Below are 22,747 nucleotides of genomic sequence, written 5' to 3' on the forward strand. Positions count from 1 at the left end.
CATACTCAATATTCTGTATGTACACAAAAATATTCACTTATATTCCAAAAAAACAGCAATATTCATAACATTAATACTAAATTTATATAGTATCGTTTAGAAAAAGTATCAGTTTTTTTCATCGTGTGCTTCTTTCTTTAAATATGATTTAATAATATTTACAGTGGTGATCTTAGGTTAAATATTTTATGGAATAAGGAACGTACATTAGAAGGGAATATTTACTAATCATTTTAATTTACCAATGATAATATTTTATATATGACATATACTTAAAATTGAACCTTACCACTTTCAACCCAAGGTTTATGACTGATTGTGGAGCATCCTTGATCTTGCGGCATAGCGTAAACATCTGAACCACTGTCGGCTGACAGCTCCAACCCTCGATAAGGTCTTTCACTTAGGAAACAGTTATCAGTGCCTCTCGAACTGGAATATCTGAAAGAAGAAACACATTAAACTAACTATTTTACATATACGTCTAATTTGTACAGTGGACGATAAATATATTTGTGGTACTACACATGGTAATGGTAGCGGAATTAAATAAAATAATATAAATCCATTAATAACTTAATGTATTAAAATTTAGTCTTAAACTTACCTATAACTGTATGAGACGCATTTGAACTCCCTTTCGCCAAAGCAGGCTGCTTCACACTCAACCACATTGTGGGCAATAAGGGACCGTCTTATGGCACCAGACCCTAAGGACATGCCGGGTCTACGACGCGATGAACAATCTAGAAAGTTTCAAAATATAATCGTCAATTGTTTATTCATATAAATGGAGACATAGTTGAATTAGATCCGGCTCGAAGGACCATTGTTTATTTCTGGATACCTCGAAAAAACTAATGGACAGTAACATATTATATGTTATATATGACTATTAGAAATGAGAATTGGTGTAATTGATGTTAATTCAATTAATAATAGTGATATTATTAAAAAAAACCGCGCAAGGTATTGGTGCCGGTTAGACGAGAAGTAATATTTCTTTTATAGATATTTTGTAATGTAAGGAACCGCTATTTTGATGACTTATCTGATATACGTTGACGTATTTTAGAAACAAGCATATTCGTCTTCTTGAAGTTAAGGTGAGAACTCTGAGAATATAAAAATAACTAAACCAAACTGAATAATACTGGTAGAAATATGGTAAAAATACCACATACTGTTAAATCCGAAGGATTTACTATATAATCGTGAAAATTAAATAAATAATTCATAACTGTTTTGTTTTGTTTTTTGTTCATTTTTAATAAAAATGAACAAAGCGATGTGTGCATTTTGTTTTTTATAGCATACAGAGTGGATGTAAGTTCTCCAGAATGGCAACGCATGATGATTACTAGGGATATCACATGATAATGTGATATCTGTAGCGCTCTACATTCATATAGGCGACGGTTACGACTTACCACTCATCCGTTGGGTCGTCAGCTTATTTACCATTCCAGTTAAATAATAACTTACCTTTACCACTCGGGTCTTCATTCCTATCATCATAATAATGATATTTCGGTTTATCGAAGTAATTAGACTCTCCATAGTCCAGATTGTTCCAGCTTCCTGCTCCAGAGCTATTCCAGCGGCCTCTCTTCCAAGATCCATAGCCATATCTATAAATAAAGCGTAAGATATGTATTTTGCAACAACTTGGAAACAGCTGATAATATTATCTAATTGTTCAAAGAATGAGTGCGTAGCGGTTTCATGTTGATTGTCGCACGCCTCGTCCTTGTTAATGTGTATTTAAAAGAGCAAATGTCAAGTTTCGTACTCATTTTTCTTGTCATGGATTCATGTTATTTTTGTCAGCGTTTCGAATGTTTGGTAGTATAAAAAATATTATATTAAGTTTATTTCACAAGTTTCACTTCTCCTTGAACAATTGAAGCAGAGGCGTTTAGAAATTATATGATTGTAAACCTTCAGCATATTTTCTTTATAGGGGTTATAAAAAAATATGCTGAAGGTTTACAGACTAGAAACAAACTAGCAGCTAATCTGATGGTAAGTGATTACAGCAGCAACACCAGGGATTTTTTTTAACTGAGTTTTTTTTTTTTTATAAATGCCATCCATACATAATTACATAACTAATACATTTTTTTTATAAATGCATACATAATTTACATAGAAAACATACAGACTAAGACAAACAATTACACTAATGAATACAATTGTTTGTACTGTGCGAGGAATTGAACCCGCGACCATAATAGGTAAGGCGGTGTGATAAACCACTAAACCACCGAGGCCATTTTAAATAGACCATACCTGTGACTTTCCCACAATCGATTCTTCCCCAAGTTGTGATAATCGAAGTTCGTGTTGTGGTATTGTTTGACTCCATACGTCGAGCGGCCTATGTCGTCAGCTAATCGCCAATGGTTGATAGACTTGTAATAGTCGCTCCTATCCTTGTAATAACTATCATGGCCACCATAAAAGCCCCCATATTGTCCCCAAGATTCCTGCTCGTCATTGCTTCTGCCCATACCTGAAATGAAATCAAATATTATTTATAATTTAACGTATTTTTAGGCAATACCACAAAAAATCTTAGATATATATTGTTAATTATATGTACATTTTATTTGCTCTTTTTTTTCGTTTGTTTTTTATATTGACATGACTTTGTAGTTATTTATATGTAAAATTATAAAAAAATCACGAGGAAGGAAAATGTCGGGAACCCAATAAGTATATAAATAACGTGGCAAGAGAGAGAAACGAACTTCTTAGCATCTTCTTACCGGGGCCATCGTGTGGCAGAAAGGGACCCCTTTACGATTAGATACGATTTACTACGTGTGTCAATGTCTTAATTTTATATATAAAATTCTCGTATCACAATGTTAGTCACAATACTACTACGAAACGGCTTGACCGATTTTATGAAATTTTATGTGCATATTTAGTTAGTATGCGAATGGACTACTATCTATTTTTCTTACCCCTAAATGACAAGGTTGTTTTTTTTATTTTTGTTGGACAAATTTTTTTTTTTATAATGTGACATTATAAAATAAATATAACCCTAATTATTCACCCTTCTATCACCACCCCTACTTTTTAATAGCAATATTGGTACATTTTATATGGCAAAACAATGTTTGCCGGGACAGCTGGTTTCATGTTTCAATATTTGCTATCTGCAATCCTTCTCAATAAAACTCATAAACATTAATTGTGTAAATCAACATGATCTTAAAAACGCGTTCTATTTTATTACTGCATTTATTAATATTATGCTATTAAAATAAAATTAAAATAAGACAATAAATATTTAAGATCTACCTATTTGATAAGGCACGAACAATCTATCTTCATAACGCCTTCTTCCATTGTACCTGATTCCTCTTCTGTCATCATAGTATTTCTCATAATTAAACCGATCTTCATACCAGTCTCTTCTATCCCATTGGTAGCCTGGTAACCGACTGGGTTTTGAGGACAAGTACCCTGAATGTAGTAGACCAGGTCCTCGGAGGGTATCAGGGCAGTGGGGTTCTAAGCTGTTCCGGTCTACTTCGTAGAAGTCGTAGTCCTTATCGTCTACAAAGTCTCTTTGGATATCAAATGCTTCAATCGGTTTCGTCATCAGTTCACAGAGGCCTTTACCACGGAATGATGGATCCAGTCTGAAAAAAAAAAGAATAATTTATATTACTTATTTAAAAACACTATGAGGCCCATTTTCTCCCAGTCAACCATTGGCCAAACAGAGATTTATATGGGTAGTGCACTATAGAATTATTTAATTTTATGTTTATTATTTACTAGCTGTACCCGCCAATTCGTCCGTGTGGAATTTATAATTATTTTTCTAAAATAAAAGTAGCCTAAGTTACTCATTAAATCAGCTACATGCCAAAAAAAGTCCCGTCAAAAACAGTCCAGCCATTTCAGAGATCCGGAACTAACAGACAGACAAACAAAAATTGTAATAACAGAGATTTGTGTGGGCAGAAGATTATAAAATTATTTAATTATACATATTTTCTATTACAACTTTCACAGGTCTTATACTAATACAATAGCGTAACAATTATATCTTTGATGGATCACGGATACATTACTGCATTGAATTACTGGATTTGTTCTATATTATAACACGCATGTATTATTTATATAAACATTCCTCTTGAATCAATCTATCTATTGCTGAAACTGCATTAAAATCCGTAGCTTAATTTAAAAGATACAAGCGAACGTACGCTGTATGTTCGCTTGCGGCGACTTTGTATTATACTATACTAGCTACTCGCCCCGGCTGCGCCTGGGAGTACATGTATTATATATATAAATTGCCTCTTGTATTATTCTATCTATTAAAAAAAAACCTCTTCAAAATCCATTGCGTAGTTTTCAAGATTTAAGCATATATAAGGACGGCCAGACAGCGACAGCTACTTTGTTTTGTTATGTAGTGATAAAGATAAAGCAAACGAAGTCACAACCAACGGCCAGTATATGTTTTGAGTTTAGTTTAATAGAAATTCACTAAATATAAGTACATATATAATGCTCCTCAATCACATGTGAGTTACGACGACCTTTGGGTCTGTACCAATTATCTCACACATATTCAGGTCAACCATTATTGCATACTGTATGATTCTCATCATCTTTTTATGCAAATTATTCGGTTTGTACTACACAGAGATGGACTTAGTATAATAACAAACGTAGTAGTATAACTAAGAACAGAAATAAATTGTTAAAAATATATATAATTACTAACTACTATTAAGATTTCACTCGCGCGAAATTTATAGCCTATATGTTGTCTTGATGTATTACTGTAAAGTTTCATCAATATCCGTTCAGTAGTTTTTACGTGAAAGAGTAACGAACATCTATCCATACTCATAAACTTTCGCGTCTATAATATTAGTAATTGTAAAGGGAAGCAAGCTGACGGCTCACCTGATGGTAGGTGGTAACCATCTTGTTACCATACCAACCATTATTATTTCTGAGAAGATTTAAATGTCGACCTATTATTATTTATTTTGATTCAGATTCCATCCATATTGTGTTAGTAAAATCTTATAAAACTATGTTAGTAACTTATAATATACAGATACGGAGATGAGACGTCCATATTCATGAATAATCTCAATTATAAACTCGAAAGCTTGTGAGTATAGAAGCATAGATGGATGGTAGTTTCATGCAAAAACAAAACTACCGAAATTTTATGACACTTTACAGTAATAAACTTACAACATCAGTATAACACAATGGCTATAAATTTCAGCCGGGTGAAACCTCGCACAGCTACTCATATTATAAAATTTGTTGGAGACTAGATCTTAATCTTAAACTATACATATATATTATATATCTATCTATATATAATTTGGAATCCAGGGCCCCATTTGAGTCACATTGTGAAGAAAACTTCAAACAAATAATTCTCAATCAATTAATAAACATAATAAAATAAATAGCTTAAATTCAGTTTAATATGTGGTGTGACTCCCACTGAACTGTGCAGTCGAAGTCGCGTTCTCAGCTAGTCAATAAATAAATTTCTAATTAGGCACAAATAATTCTCGGTATTAGAAAAACCTCGACCGATCCCACTCTTTTAGCCCAAATACAAACAATAGACAACCCAAAACATTAATTAATTATTGTGTACACAATTATTTAATTGTATAAACCTTCCGCATAGTCCGTCCCTGCGCTATCGGCGCGTACACAAGGTGATCGTAGTACAATGCTGATGTTGTACGTTGATAGTGAGTAGTCGAGGTTGGTAGTGTGTAGACAGCCTAATTTGTTGTACCCGGTCATATTGATTTGGCTTTATATTCTAACTTTTTTTTCGGACTACTCTGTTGGCCGCAACTGGCCTTTTACCGGACGATAGAGGACGAGTATAGATGGCACTCCAAACCGGCGGAAAGACTTATGGAGCGGCTGAAAGCCAACTCCCGCCTGACGGATACGACTTTAATCTGAGCGAACCTCTAGGACTTCGAACATCGGCTCAGGCCGTCGTAATTTCGATCTCCGGTTGAATTGGACCGAGGGATTGGAGGGAGTCATATTCTAACTGTACGAGCTCTGTGGTCTAGCGGTTAACATACCACTTTATTTTCGATGGTCGCGGTTTTGATTCCTCGCGGGGTACAAACATTATTCATAAGTATGATTGTTTATATTTCTCTGACTGTTTTCTAAGTATATTACGTATGTATTTAAAGAAGATATTTAAGTGTATGATTCAGTTGTTTAGTACCCATAATACAAAATGTGCATAGCTTGGGACTACATGGCGCTGTGTGAATTATCCTGGTATACTCTTCTAGGCTAGGACTAGACTGCTGATATAAATTGTAGAGAGACTACAGCATGGGGTATTTCAGGAAGGGTATATTAATGTTTTTGAAGGGTCGGCAACCCGCACGTGACATCCCTTGTGTTTCAGGTGTCCATAGGCTACGGTGACCATTTACCATCAGATGCAGATGGGCCGTATGCTTATTTGGAACATCGTAGTATAAAAATAAATAAATAAATACGTATAAACTTTTTCTTCAATACTTACATAACATACATATAAAATATCCAAACTGACACAAACAATTATACCCATGAATACGAGTGTTCGTACCATGCGAAAAATTGAACCTACGCCATTCGGAAGTAAAGCGGTGTGCCAAACCGCTAGACCACCGAGGCCGTCATAAAAAGGTACTTATAGTTATGAAAAGGTAACAAACAAACACATGCACAGATATATTTTCGCATTTATATAGTTAATGTATACATTAGTAGGATGTATGTTATATGTATGGAAATAATAATATCCCATTACACAATAACCTACATGTTCATTATGCATATAGAGAAGGGCTTAAGATTTCATTACCATACGTCTACATTACGAGTATCTGATACACAGATCAGAAAAATATTATCTTAATAATATTATAAACGCTGAAGTTTGTGAGTACGAATGTTAGTTACTCTTTCACGTAAAAACTACTTAATGTATTAAATTTTGATGAAACTTTACAGTAATATAGCTTATGCATCAGAATAACACATAAACTATATTTTTATTGAAATTTAACGCGGCTGAAACTGCGAGCATAGCTAGTACAAAATAATTAAATTCTAAAACAGTGGTTTTAACAGAATTTAATTATTTTTATCTCAGTTTATCTCATTGCAACTTACTGAGCCCATCTGGGTACACCGTGATCTTATACTATACTAGCTGACCCGCGCAACTTCGTCTGCATCATACTTACTTGACAGTTATTGTTATGTTTCGCCCAATATACATAATATTTTTTTAAATTATAGCCTATGTCTAGTAGATTTCGCGTGAAAAAGTATCAAACTTCCATCCATGCTCACTAACTTTCGCATTTATAATATTAATAAGATTTAAAGTAGTCGGTTTAACACAATATACATAAAAAACACCCAGACCAATACAAACATTAATTCTCATGAATACAACTTTTGGTTACGGACGAGGAATCGAACCCGCGACCATCGAAGGTAAGGCGGTGTACTAACCGCTAGGCCACCGAGGCCGTCAAAAACTGTTTTAGTTAAATAAAAACTATTTTTACACGGTCGATTATATACATTTGAAGCGAATTAAGGTCACAGGTTCGTACCTATCAGGGAAATAATTACAATAGTGCGAACGCTTCGTGGGAGAATAAATGAGACACTTTAAAAACATTCGTTTTAAAGTATACAAGTTATTACCCGCGATTTCATTTGATTTTTGTTTTAAATAAAGGATAAACTCAACGGATGTTCTAATGAACTCTGCGACGGTAATCAGTCACCATCAGGTGAGCCGCAAGCTCGTTTGTCCCTTATGCTATATTAAAAAACTTAAACTCAAAATCATTTACTGTTTTAAATTTGACGCGGTCATTATTAATACGTACAATTAGTAAAAATCATGGGATTTATTGATTTCCCGATATTTCGGCAATGTTTCAACCGCCATGATCACGGGTAAACTGAAGTGCAGCAGGTAGAGGTAAATAAAATCATTTTATGGGCATACATATGCGTCTACCTTCACACATGTTCGTTTGTTGCTACTATTGAAACTCGCTCGATATTCGTTAATAAAAATAAAACGTGATAAGAACTCGTGATTTTTACTAATTATACGTATCAAAATGAAATGCGTAGTGACGAGGATTACGTGGTCAAAAAGGCCTTAAGACTATCCGAACGCAAAAGAGGCTGAGGACGTCCCCAGCCACTTGGTGGACCAGTATTGTATTGTATGTTGGACTCCAGTCTCCGCAATTAGCTTCTCATTCGGGCCGTTGTGCGTGCAGAGCCAGACTACTAAAGTAGCCAGCCAAGCTCCCCCAAAAGCGCAGAAGACTACTGGTATCTTCACAGGCTTCACGGAGCGAAATGATGGTGGACCAGTATTAGCAAGCTTGTCGCTGCGGAAAAATTACCCGACCCGACAACCCAGGACAGATTGTCCTGGCACCGAAAAATTAGGAAAGCCGACCCCGCATAAAGTGGGACAGAGCTAAAAGGAAGAAGAAGATACGTATCAAAATAATTTAGTCTCATACGACCTTTCGACCTATTATTATGCACGTCATATATTTATCACTGTCCTTTGATTAAATTTTACAATAATATAGCTTATACATCATAACAATACACAGACTATAATTTAAAAAGATATTATGTAAATTGGGTGAAATATAATAATAAATATTATGTAAGTGTGATGCGGACAAAGTGGCGCTAGCTAGTATATTCATAGATATAGAACATTAGAATCGCTTCTAAAAGCTTTGTAAGGAATAGGAAATGAAATGAAATGAAATATGTTTATTTGCGAGGAATGTGGTTATAGATGTGTGGTATAGTGGTTATAGAATGGGTACATACAGTTCGACACAAACCGCCTTATATGAACATGCAAGTTCTATATTAAGAGATATGCTTTTGTAAATAGTTATATAATTCTTTCTTTCGTAATTTCAGATAGCATATTACATTTTTTAGAGAAGTTTTTTTACAGAGATGTTTTTGACTACATGTTGTGTTGTGAGTTATCATTACAAATGTGTTAATAATAATAAATCATAACAAATCTTACCTGTAATTGAAACTCTCACAAGGGAATCTCCTCTCGATGGCACATTCCCTCCTGCAGTCCTCCAGTCGCTCGCAGTTGATCACCTTTCTCACGAAGCTGCGTAGAGCGCGCCGACCGGCCAGCACCCGGCGGAAACAAGCTGTGATAAAAGAAACATTTATTACAAAGACATGAGATGGATTACGTATTTTTAAACTTCTGCGTTTAATACATATTATTAATGTAGTTACACATACATATTATTACTACAGTGAAGTATAATAGGTAAAACAACATAGCTTCAGGCTGTTGTATCTGGCTAATAGGAAATGTGTCTAGCTCCCTTTACCTGGAGTCACGTGGGTCAACTGGGTCACCTGGAACACTAAGGGAGCTAGACACGGAAAGTCGAGTCCGGTAAATCCGTTCACCACAACAGCAATTACATTCAGTTGTCAGTGAATCGAAAGAAGAATATTATGATATTTTTATTTAATACGTCAGAAAATTGTTCCAATCCATCCAAGAATCCAAGAATTATATATTTTGTTTTATTACATTTAATATTTACTTGTCACTCTGTCGCTCTTCTGTCAAAACACATTTTACAAAGCTGCTTAGAAACTTGAATAAGTGAGGCAGAAGTATCCAACCATAGCTGTCTGGTTGGGTCAGTAGTTAGTTAGTTAGTAAAAGTCAATGTCGGTAAGAAAATAAATAAAATATCTATATTTGACTCTATATTTTATACTATATATATTATTACTCTATATTTATTCATAAATAACTAGATACTTCTTCAGTAATAGCATCCATGAGAAGTTGGTCGAGTTACAATTAAAAATTACAATAAAAATATATGCATATCAAAACTATATACTATATTTATAGGTATACGGTACGTCACACAACAGCTGTAAGCATTATACACCGCTTCGCATTCATATAACGCCCACACATACCATTTTCCCTTCAGTACACCCAAATACAGACAAGCAAGCATCAGTCCACACTCAGGCATCGTGTACTCATTCAATCAAGCTGGCAAGCAGTCTGGACTTATTATTTATACAACATAGCATCCAGATTGTATGGGTCACAGTAGACTCATATAGTACATAGATTTTACGTAAATTTAAATGTCGTTCTTCATATGTAGATACTATGGTTTACCTTCAGATGAACCGAATGCCGGTTTACCACTAATATAGTATAAAAAACGTAGTACATAAATGAATTTTAGAGTGTATTTCAATTAAGTATATTGGTTTATATTACTTGGCAATTCTTTAGTGGACTCCTGCAATACAGATTCGTCTAATGCGGGGTGCATTACTATATAATACCACAACTGTTCTATTGATATATAAATATTGAAATAAATATAAACAAAAAACGTTTTTCTGATCAATTTTATGAAGATTAGTCCATCATTATTGCCTTGTCTTTATCCCATTATTTGGGGTGGGTGCAGTATGTTATTCTCTTCGACTGATCTCTATCGACCGTCATATCTGAGCATACTCTCCTTTTATTTATACAACCTTTTACACGATTCATTATTTTTTTAGAGCGTCCTCTCCCTTTCCATCCATCCAAATTCATATTATACGCTTTCTTTAAGACATAATTCTCCTCTGCATAACATGCCCATACCAGCTCAATCTGTTACCTCGCAACCTTAAGTCATCAAAATATAAAAAACCAAAAATTCACTTAGATTTTATAATATTTTTATACATTACAATTTGTCAGTTCTTCTCATCTTGAAATCACTCCGAACTGACGGTAGGTTATGTATATTCTTTATTGCACTTAAATATTTTTAAATGATATTTGAACCTACATGAATAAATATATTTTGTATTTTGAATTAAAACAATGTATTTACTGATATAATACTATATATCCTATAAATCAATATATGTATGATATGTATATATACATATATTGATTTGTTACTTCGAAACTTAAGTATAGGCGAGTGCAATTAAAGATACAAAAACTATTTACAATATAAACAAAAAACAACCTTGACTAAATATAATAGACACGTTAGTAAGATCCGTTATATCTAGAGGGAACCAACGAGTATTTTTACTACGTTTTATATACGTGAAGCAAAAACTATATACCCCTTTTCCCCCTCCGGTCGATCCCCTGACCGATATAAACGCGGATCGAAATTACGGGCTGAGTCTAGTTTCGAACCCCTAGTGCCTCGGTGCCTTCAGACTAAAGTCGTATCCGTGAGGCAAGATTTGGTCCTCAACCACTCCATAAGTCCCGCGGGTTTGGCACTGCTGGGTGCCATCTGCACTCACCCCCTATCGTTCGGTGAAGCTGTAAAGGCCAGCGGCGGCCAACAGCATTAGAATAGTTCGGAAAATAATTTTTTTTTTTGCTAAATAAATTGGAGTGAGAGGAAATCACAAATTACATACTTATAAATAAAAATGAATTGTCGAATATAAGTAAACTATTACTTGCAAAGAGCTACTACGCCTATTTAGCTAATTCCTGTTGTATTCATTATATTTGAAAAATCGTACATTAAAATACAAAAAAATATTGAGTTAAAAATGTTTTAACACTCAATTACAAATAGATAGATAGATTTTTAAACCATAAAGTTCATCGGATGGTAAACGGTTACTGGCTCCTATGGAATCCTGAATCACAAAGGGTGTCAGGTCCATGTTGGCGACTCTTAAGAAACCTTCATATGAAAAACCTCGTGCTGTAACCTCTAGATCTTTATTCAGTTACATATTCCTTAACTAAACATTGTCTCTATTAGATAACAATCCCAAAATAAGTTATATACATGTATGTATATAACGTATCTCTGAATTAATAAGAATAAGAAGAAATCAAAATAGAGGCCACTACTAAACCAGCTAGCAATTGTACTAATTGTAAACTAAATCGTTCCCATAATAGTCACGCAAGGAAAACCATAATCAGCGCTGATAACCGTATCCGACAGTTTACTTTTGCTTTATGTCATGTAATAAAAAAAATATATAAAAAAATATTTTTGGCGGGAACTTAAAAACTATAAATATTTTCAACAACGTTTTACTTCTTTCACGCTATAGTATTAGTTAGTAAACATTACATAAACATATAACGATTAGACCCGTCCCAACTTCGCACGAATGCGTTCCAAGTCTTTGAATTTCCCGGCCTGTTCTATACTATAATACATATGTGTTACACATATAAATCTACCTTTTGAATCACTCTATCTATCGCTGAAAACTTCATTAAAATCCGTTGCGTAATTTAAAAGATATAAGCGAACAGACAGTCACGGGTTTTTATACTAAGTAAAGAAGGGCAATTTAGGCAGTAAACTATGCTATTTAAAATAAGTTACGTTGTTTTTATTGAGAATATATCGAACAAAAAACGCGTTTAACTATTCTCCTAGTTCGATATTATACTATTTTTTTTATTATATTTATTTTGTGTACACAACAAAGTGATTATTACTATTATTATATTTCACAGAAATAATAATTTAAAAAAAGAAAAATTTTGTATTCCTATTTTTATATCATAAACAATAATATCATTTTTAAGTGAATAATGTAATATTTTAAAAAGTAGATATATACACAATTTTGACGTATCTACGCCTTGTTATAGAATAAATTAAAAATAAAACAATACATACTGGGCGCATTCTCCACAAGTATAACTCTCGATCCGATAACAATATGCACAAACAGACAAACTAACAACGTTATGTACACTCTCATTTTCACTGCACTTTTTTATTAACATCATTCACTGAATTAGATAACATCACTGCTCTCATTAACCATAAACATCGTGTTATTTTTTTCTATATTTTACTCACAAACTCTTTGCTGCATCATTCTAAATAAGAATCTTTAAAAATATTTAGAATAGAATAATATTGAACGAGGTTTAATTTAAAATTAAAAAAGTTTCAATTTCAAATATTGTCATTCATTCTTTATTTTTTTAATGCATTTCGGTATCAGGTAAATGCATATAAGTCTATAATTAGTTTTGTGTTAAATTTTATAAATTATTGTGTGTATGTGTTTGGATGTGGGTCAGTGGGGTCACTGCGCGAAACATAGTACGACTGAACAGTAGCATTGTCTGACATAAGCTTATATGTGAATGGAAAACTGAGGAAAGAATAGCATGGACATGACAGCGCATTACCTGCTACAAACTAATCTGTGGAATATCTTTTATATTAATTTTTGTTTATTTATTTAATAATTTATTAAGCCCATAGAGATATTATATTCTTTTGGGTATTTATGCTTTGTTACCCTTGATCTACTTTTAGGACAGAATAGATGAAAAAGGTTGGCGACACTATGGTTACTATTCAAAAATCTACAAAATCACTGATTTATCAATGCTATCCATACTAATATTATAAATTCGATAGCGTCGGTAGTCTGGCGGTTTAGTACACCGCCTTACTTCTGATTGTCGCGGGTTCGGTTAGTGTCGGCGACAAACATTTTTTGATGTTTTACATTTTTGACATATATTTTTATACCTCTACATTTTAGTTTGTTTTAGTCAGTTCATGACCACAGCTAGTGCATCTTAGTCGAAACGTCGAAAGAGGTAAATATCTTTATAAGTCAAATTATTCATGTTAAACTTCTTTTAATAATATAAATAATTTTACGTTTTATCTTTAGATATTCGACCTTTCGTAAATAATATATAAAGATATATTCATACAGTCCATTATAATGACCTAATAAATATACCAATGACATTAAGTAATATTGAGATTTATATAAAATACAACCTTCTCTAATCATGTTAAAGACAAGTTACTTTACTTATTTATATATTACTAGCAGTGCCCGCAGTTTCAGCCGCATTAAATTTATAGTCTATGTGTCTTTCTGATATATAAGCTACTTTACTGTAATGTTTCATTCTTCCTTCTTTCTTTCATCAAAATCCATTTGTTGGTTTTTGCGTGAAAGAGTAACAAACATCCATCTATACTCAGAAACAGTCGCGTTTATGATATTGGTAACATTATATATATTTTGTACATTTAGTACATTAATAATAATTAATATACGGATACTAAGAAACACATGGTAAGTTTTTTTTTTAATTCCGCCGCTGCCTATCTAATATCGATATATTTATATAAGTCGCATCCACACAAGTCCAACGTTGTTTAGATTCCGAGTGATAACTTCGCCACCGGGCCCATTGTCTCGCAAAAAAGATATTATTCGAAGCAAAACCCAATATATCCTACCATTGTGGGGCGTTGAGAATTTGTGTTCATTAGGCAAGTGGATGCAAGTGCTACTTATGGTGCCACTAGCGACATACCGCGGCGTGCACGCGTTTTCAATACCTATATGTATATATTACATATAATACGTAAATCTTTAAATATATATAAGCTTTTGCGAAGATATTAATTCATTCAAAACAGTTATACATATGAATACAAATGTTAGTACCGTGCTAGGAATCGAACACGCGACCATAACAAAGCGATGTGTTAACTTTTTCTTTATATACTGAAATACGGCTTTTACCGTCACACCGCTCGCCATCGGCAGGGAATTCATCCCCATATGCTTGGTTCCCTAAGTAGTCTCAGACAGTGCGGTTTCAGAGGAGCTTCCTTCCGCGTACACTTAGATTGTGGAATGAACTTCTGAATGAAATAGCTGCGACCTACAGCATTAGAGTAGACCAAAAAAAAACTATATTGCCGGTCTTTTAATAAGGAATAAGCTCTTATCTTGAAGGTTTCAATATCATTTTTTTTAATGAATGGCGATGTTGTAGTTTATAGAGTAAAGGAGGATCTTCCGAACATTGTTGTGTCCATACCAAGGTAGCAGACTATTGTCTTAGTCGGTCAAAGAGATTTATAACCGAACCGAATGATGTCATTATGACTCATTATTAGCATCATTTATTGCCATTTTTTACATATCTATTTTAATCGGACAAACAAAAAATATGCTTCTAAGATTTTTTTTTATTTAATTGGAATAACAAATAATCTGAAGGGCCAGTTGATTGTTCGCGATAACCGTGGCCTATGTACATACATAAACAGCACTATGGACATCACGTTATCATATAACGAATGACCGGTTGATTATAAAATGTGATGACTGTTCGATGTGCTTCAATGTAATTTTTTTTATATAAATGATTTTCTATTCTATTCTATTCAGGTATATATAATATAGGCCAATATTGTTATATAAATAATATTAAGTTGCCTTAAGTAAAATAAAATAGATAAACCCACATATAATTAGAACCCGTAATTTTACTGCCATATCTCACCATTCAACTGAAACACAGCTTGCTTTGCAGGCTTTAAAATACACAAATTTATATACATATTTATTTATTACAAACCTAATCAATAGCAGAGATATGTTTTGTACAAAGTCGTACCTTAAGTTTATATTATTATTTTCTATTATTATATATACAATAATATAAAAGAAATAATAATATATCTATTATTTTTTCTATTGATCGAATTGATTTTATTTTATAAATTTGTTCAAATTCAAATTCAAAAATCGTTTACTTATCTTACTACGTGTTATATATCTAGATATTCTATATATCTTAGTTTAAAAAAAAACATGACCATGAAGTCGGGTCAGCCCAACAAATTTGCCAGAAAATGACCACGACGGTTTTCTGGAGATTCGCGTAGAGGTCGAACTGACTAATGGCCCCATTACTAACAATCATCCCCATGGGAAAATGAGATTGTTAGTAACGTTGATTAAAAGCTCCATTGCTAGCATATTACGCCGACCCCAAATAAATGGGATAAGGAAGAAGCAGATGATGATGATGCCAGCAAAGTACCATGTAAAGTTGACCTCCACATGTTCCCCCTGGAAACCATGGTAATAAATGCCTAGTAAATTTATCATTATAGGCTAACTGACCTGACCTCATGGTCATCTTATCATCCTCCACTGGTACCCCACCAACGTAAACCATTTGCGCAGGCAGATATACCATTCCATCATCATTAAAAAAAAACAATTCCCTTCCCCCCTACCCCCTTAGATAGTAATAATAGTTAGTATTATTTACATAAGAAGCCATAGTGTCCAATTATTTGTAGGTTACAGAGTTCTTCCGCATATGAAATTACTATATTCCGGCTCAGGCGAGACGTATTTAAAATTAAATAATTTTAAATTTAGGGTTCAATTAGTTAAAGTTGAAATCTAAGTAAGACACATTATTATTATTTTTGTTTATTAAAATTAAAAACATTAGTTTATATATATACTAGATGTCGCGGCAAACGTTGTTTTGCCTTAAAATAAAAAAAATATTTAGGGGTGGACTACCCTAACATTTAGGGGGATGAAAAATAGATGTTGGCTGATTCTCAGACCTACTCAATACTCTCACAAAATTTCATGAGAATCGGTCAAGCCGTTTCGGAGGAGTATGGGAACGAAAACTGTGACACGAGAATTTTATATATAAGATATTTTATAAGTAGAATAGGCGGCCTTATCACTAAACAATCTCTTACAGACAACCTTAGCATACTATCTGAACCCGTCACTTCGTCTGCACCACATTTACTTGACATATATCATCATATTTCACCCAATTTACATATCTTTTTAATATTATAGCCTGTTATTCTGATGTGTAATCTATATTACTTTAAAGTTTCTTCAAAATCCGTTTAATAGATTTTTCGTGAAATCGTAACAATCATCCATACATCCATCCTCACAAACTTTCGCGTTTATAATATTATTAATATGGATATTTTTTTATTTATTTATTTAACTTTAATGCACACAATATAATATATAGTATAGTACATTTGGCGGACTTAACACCATGCGGCATTTTCTACCAGTCAACCATTGGTGGTGCAGAGAATAATTGTTGGCGGTGCAAAATTATAAACATAAACAAAATGCAACAAAATATAAATATATATACAATATATATTTATATTTTGTTAATTACTACGGAACCTTATGTATAAATTCCGACAAAAAACTCCTAAGCATTTTTTAGTGTAAAACATAAAACCTAGTGACTTTGCAATCTAACCGATTCAACCTTGACGCATCCCATCCGTGATGAGGCAATCATCTTCAGGAAACGATTAGTAATGTATAAGGGACAATTTTATACCGTTTAGGACACAAAAACCCTAATTTAAGGGTAGGTAATAGTATGCGCACACGCAAACAATCACAATATTTGTTTTCAGGAAAATAAATAACCCTGGACAATTAACACAGCGCCATCTAGTCCCACGACAAGCAGAGTTTGTGTTATGGATACTAGACAACCGGTATAAATATTTAGATTTTTTTTTGTTGTAAATATATACACAATATACATAGAAAATACCCGATACAAACAATCATACCCATGAATACAAATGTTTGCACCGAGCAAAGAATTGAAGCCATACATTCATTTAAACATTTCAGTCTTGTGACTTAATGTTTTTTTAAAGGATGAATGGTGCACTTGCCAGTGTTAAAAGTTTATGATGGTGGGGCACCAGTGGAGAAAAAAGGTTGAGTATGAGGTCAAATTAGGTAGCCCATCGTGATAAAACCAGGACATCACGTTAGAATTAATGACAAACACAGGTATGAACTCACACACACACTATTATAGACACAATATCATTATAAGTAGTGGACAAGCAATGGTCGAAACTCGACCATAATTAATTTAAATTATAAGTTTTGACATTATTAAGGTTTTATCGTCAAAGTCTAATTTATGCGTGTGTCAAATACATGTGTAATGTATGTAATGTTTTTTTCAATGAAATAACTACATTTTTCCTGCATAAATGAAAAAAAATTGTGTTCTACAGTCCTTCTCTATATAAACTATAATTGTGCGAAATTTCAAACTCCGTTCAGGCAATTTCCTTAAAAAGGGGTGCAAAGTTTATTATACACGTATTAATATGACAGTCTCGATGGTCTAGTGGTTTAGCACACCGCTTTACTATCTGATGGTCGTGGGTTCGATTCCTCGCACGGTAAAAACATTTGTATTCATGAGTATGATTGTTTGTATCGGTCTGGGTGTTTTCTATGTATAAAATGTATTTATTTACAAAAAAAAAATGTATCCATGTATTTATATCAGTTGTCTAGTACCCATAACACAAGCTGCTTAGCTTGGGACTAGATGTTGCTGTGTGAATTGTCCTGTAAAAAAAAATAGAGTAATTATTATTATCTAAGATCGCCGTTCTAATATGAATGTAAATTTCTCTTGCTTTAACTTTTACGATATAGACATAGCCTAGTGAGGAGTTATAGGTAACCTGTACCTGAGTTAAATTTTCCGAAAATTGATTCTAATTCTTATTCGATTATGTTAAGCTAGTAACACTGTTACATAATTAAATACATGTTAACAATATTGCAATTTCCGTTTATAAATTGATAGATTTATATCAATCAGAAGGAGACGTGTGTATATTAAATACATGTATAATTGTTATTGTGAGCCCCGTACATTATCTTAAATAATGAACAATAGTGAAGGTCGCACGCGGAGGTGTATGATATAACCAACAATAAGTTTTGTTCACAACGATTCCTAAAGATTCTTGATATCAGATCACTATCTAGTTGTATGGCGTGAGTCGCAGGAAATGGCGGGAGTAACGAAAAATTGCGAGTGTAACGAAAAGTGGCGAGAGTAATGAAAAATGGCGGGAGTAACGAAAAATGGCGGGAGTTATGAAAAATTACGGAAGTTACGAGACATTTCAACAAAGTAATGCGTGTGTTTTGTAATCAATAGTTGTGGTCAATGAGATAGAGGTAAAATAACATTCTGAGGTAGAGGCCCCGTAATAATCTGTGGGCGCGGATCGGGAAGGAATTAAAATAGCTTATGTCTGTATGTGCCATACTTGGAGGACAAAAGAAATAAATTTACATATATAAGAAATCCCCTAGATCTCAAGTTAGGATAAATTAAAAAAACTAAATACTATTTTTAATATAGTTTAAGTTCCTAGCTTAAGTCAATTAGTATGTTGGACTTGAACCCGAGGATTATTGCCCCCGGAGCAGATGCTGTGGAAAAGATTGTCGCCGCGAGTCTCCACATTTACCTCTCTGGGCGGATGCGGATGACCATACGTCATATCATATAAATCTCTTTTGACTTGTACCACAGTTTACTACGCAAATAGTAAATTGCAAACGGTAGGTCCGCGCCAAATTGCTTAGACCTTCTGTATAACGATTATATTGGGTAAAAAAAAGTTACAGACACCCGTGCTGTTCATGTACGGGCTGTTCTCTATGGGACTGACCTTCTGCTTATTGTATCTGCTGCTAGATCCATCTATTATAAATGATCGTATATTAAGTTTATAAAGGATTATCCTAAAAATATTTATTTTTTTGTACGCGAGGTTGTCACTTGACTTACCCCTTACACTTACCCCTAAAAGACTGCAGCGATTTGGATGAAATTTTGAGTGTATATTTCAATGGGTCGAAAACATAATTGGATCCGGTAGGTGTATCTGCTAGTAATATATAAATGTTGTGATTTTTTTTATGTAATTGGAATAACAAATATGCTTACGGTCCACCTGATGGTAAACGGAAATCGTTGCCAATATACATGAACAGCACTATAACCATCATGTTATCATGTAACACCCGTGATACCACTTATTCGTTGACATTCCAAAGGACTAAGATGTCATGCCTCTTATCCTATAATTTCACTGCCAAATCTCACTATACAGATGAAACACAACAAAGCAAGCTGTTTGGCATTTAAAATAGGTGAGATTGAGGTACTTACGCAGATGACTTTTTACAAAGTCTACTCGATATCTGTTTCTAGTACAATAATAATAATATCCCTGAACAATTCACACAGCGCCATCTAGGCCCAAGGTAAGCAGCGCTTGTGTTATGGGTACTAGACAAATGATATAAATACATAGATATATATATTTTTTGTAAATACATTCATAATATACATACAGAAAATACCTAGACCCATACAAACAATCATCTCGTGAATACGAATGTTTGTACCATGCGAGGAATCGAATCAGCGACCATGAGAAGTGAAGTGAAGTGCTCAACCGCTAGACCACCGAAACCGTACAAGCGTATGTAGTTATATATGTATATGTAAGTATATCTAAAATTCGAAACTAATTTATTAGTCTATATCAATAATTTACTATATTTAACATTAAGTATAAAGATACTTCATTGATCATACCCATGTATATAATAGCTTTTTTTTTATCGAATTACGTGTTACAATTTGCGGAAGTCCATTTTATTACTTAATTGATTCATATTATTTTGTTTAATTCCGTTACCACTTACCACACCATTAGCATACAGACTGTCGTTGTCTGATCGCAGAACAGTCCATTTGGGCTTCCAAACTACACTCGCGAGCAAAAATATGGAATCGCTTACTTGGAATTGTTTCCGCGCGATATTGAGTAGTTAAGAATAATAAAAATTGTACCATTTGAAAGGTTAAACTATAAACTTTAAATTGATACCAAATTCATTCAAATCACGCTATTATTTAAGAAGTTATCCCGGATTATGAGAAGAAGTAAGGAAAAAGATATGTTTAAACTGGTTGATACGTCACGAGTTGCTTCCTATTGACCCCCTATAAACTCCTGCGTTATCGTATTTTCTTTATCTTATCCGTCAGGCGGGAGTTGATCTTCAGCCACTCCATAAGTCCTTTCGCAGGTTTGGAGTGCCATCTGCATTCACCCTCTATCGTCCGGTGGAGCTGTAAAGGCCAGCTGCGGCCAACAGTGTTAGAGTAGTCCGAAAAAAAAATGTTTTTATCAGTCGGCTTTCACACGTTGACCGATACACATCTCCGCTTGCTTCTTTTCAATCAATAATTGCCTGATGATACCTTGTATAGAAGCTAAACACGTGTCGCAATATGGGTGTAGATTCAATAACGATCAAAAATTTATCACTAATAAAGAAGGTCATATTGCTTCCAGTAGTGGTCAGGTTTCCGCACTAAATATTTGTGACGTCACACATGCTGTTACTGGCAGCTTGTCTACCATTCTTTTTATAAACTTTATATTTTTTATATCTATTTTATATACGTCACTTTTGACTAATTAACAATATTGTTTTGAATTCGTCTATCCTGTAATCTCATAAAAATTGTTTAATATAAGATTTGAATTGCTCTCTGTCAGATTTGGGAAGAATACTCAGTTTTACTAGTATTTGGTTTTTATTAAAATAGTAGTAGTTCTAAAACTGTCGCTTCCAGTAACACATGCAAATGGTAGCGGAATTAAAAAAAAATCTACAAATACATGGCTCTCTTTAAATATATATTATAATACCATATGACATAATAATATTATAAACGCGACATTTGTAAGTATGGATGTTTGTTACTCTTTCACGCAGAAACTAGTGAAAGAATTTTATTGAAACTTTACAGTAATATATATCAGAATAACATATAGGCTATAAAAAGATGTTATGTAAATTGAGCTAACTATAATGATAAATGTCAAGTAAGTGTAATGCATATGAAGTTGCACGGGTCGGCTAGTATATTATAACATCTCTTCCCATACTCCCTCTTTCTACACTAAATCTTTCTCTGTGCACGCCGTATGACTGTGGGTCTCACAATGTGGATACAAAATCCGTATTTTAATTTCTTTACAGGCAGTCCACAGAAGAGATTAAAATTAAATATGCAAGGAAACAAAAATGATACTGTATACCTAAATTAGTATAAAATTTGTTTTTCTTTTTATTACACGCAAAGTTACATCTTAAATTATTCATAAATGACATATAATTTAAAATATTTTTCTTTTATGAACCTGGAAATTATTAACCTCCCATTATTTATCGTTTAGTCATAAAATAAATAAATGGTGATATTGTATTCACAGTTTTTCTTAGATGTCCATATAACACAGGAAACATGTACACATTTAGTTTGACAGAATTATGTCATAACAGAACCGAGGCGTGATGGTCACATTGAAGGTTGAACGGATTACGCTACTTTTTTGTGATCAATACGAAAAAAAAATAGACCTACATGAATAAAGATATTTTCTATATATTTATTGCTTGCTCCTTTAAAAAAATATACAAAATAAAACAGAATATATATAGCATGAAGGTACAAAAGGCGGTCTTATCGCTCAAGCTATCTCTTCCAGATAATCTTTGGGTTTAAAAAAAACATTAATTAAAAATAAAAAAACAATATTTTAAAAATGGAATTCTCTCTCTTTACTTATTAGACATTTAGAGCCAATGCGAATAATAAAATAAAGCGGTTTATCAAACAAAAGAGAGCACCAAAAACACATCTAACTTATATGATGGCTGTACAGAACATTAAAACATTTTAAAAATAATAATAAAAAAGAAAATAATTATAATAAATATCGGTATACATATATACGGAATGTATCAAATTTTAATATTATATATGAATATTAATATTTAATGCGTTTAAAAATCGTTTTATTCTGATGTTCCAGACTATTAAGACGAAAATGTCTATTAA

General features: G+C 33.2%; 1 protein-coding gene across 1 annotated transcript in view; it reads right to left on the reverse strand.

Moving 5' to 3' along the window:
* LOC131855209 (uncharacterized) overlaps positions 1-22,747 on the reverse strand; it is a 42,725-nt gene that overhangs the window by 10,783 nt on the left and 9,195 nt on the right. Inside the window, exons 4-9 of the mRNA XM_059206452.1 lie at positions 9,143-9,281; positions 3,316-3,659; positions 2,293-2,515; positions 1,486-1,631; positions 608-746; positions 290-441 (exon numbers count right to left, since the gene is read on the reverse strand). Coding sequence (XP_059062435.1) covers positions 290-441; positions 608-746; positions 1,486-1,631; positions 2,293-2,515; positions 3,316-3,659; positions 9,143-9,281 — 1,143 coding nt within the window. The remainder of the gene's footprint in view (positions 1-289; positions 442-607; positions 747-1,485; positions 1,632-2,292; positions 2,516-3,315; positions 3,660-9,142; positions 9,282-22,747) is intronic.

Source organism: Achroia grisella, unplaced genomic scaffold (genome assembly GCF_030625045.1).
Source record: "Achroia grisella isolate CSIRO2021 unplaced genomic scaffold, CSIRO_AGI_Agris_v1 utg1360, whole genome shotgun sequence".
Taxonomy (NCBI): domain Eukaryota; kingdom Metazoa; phylum Arthropoda; class Insecta; order Lepidoptera; family Pyralidae; genus Achroia; species Achroia grisella.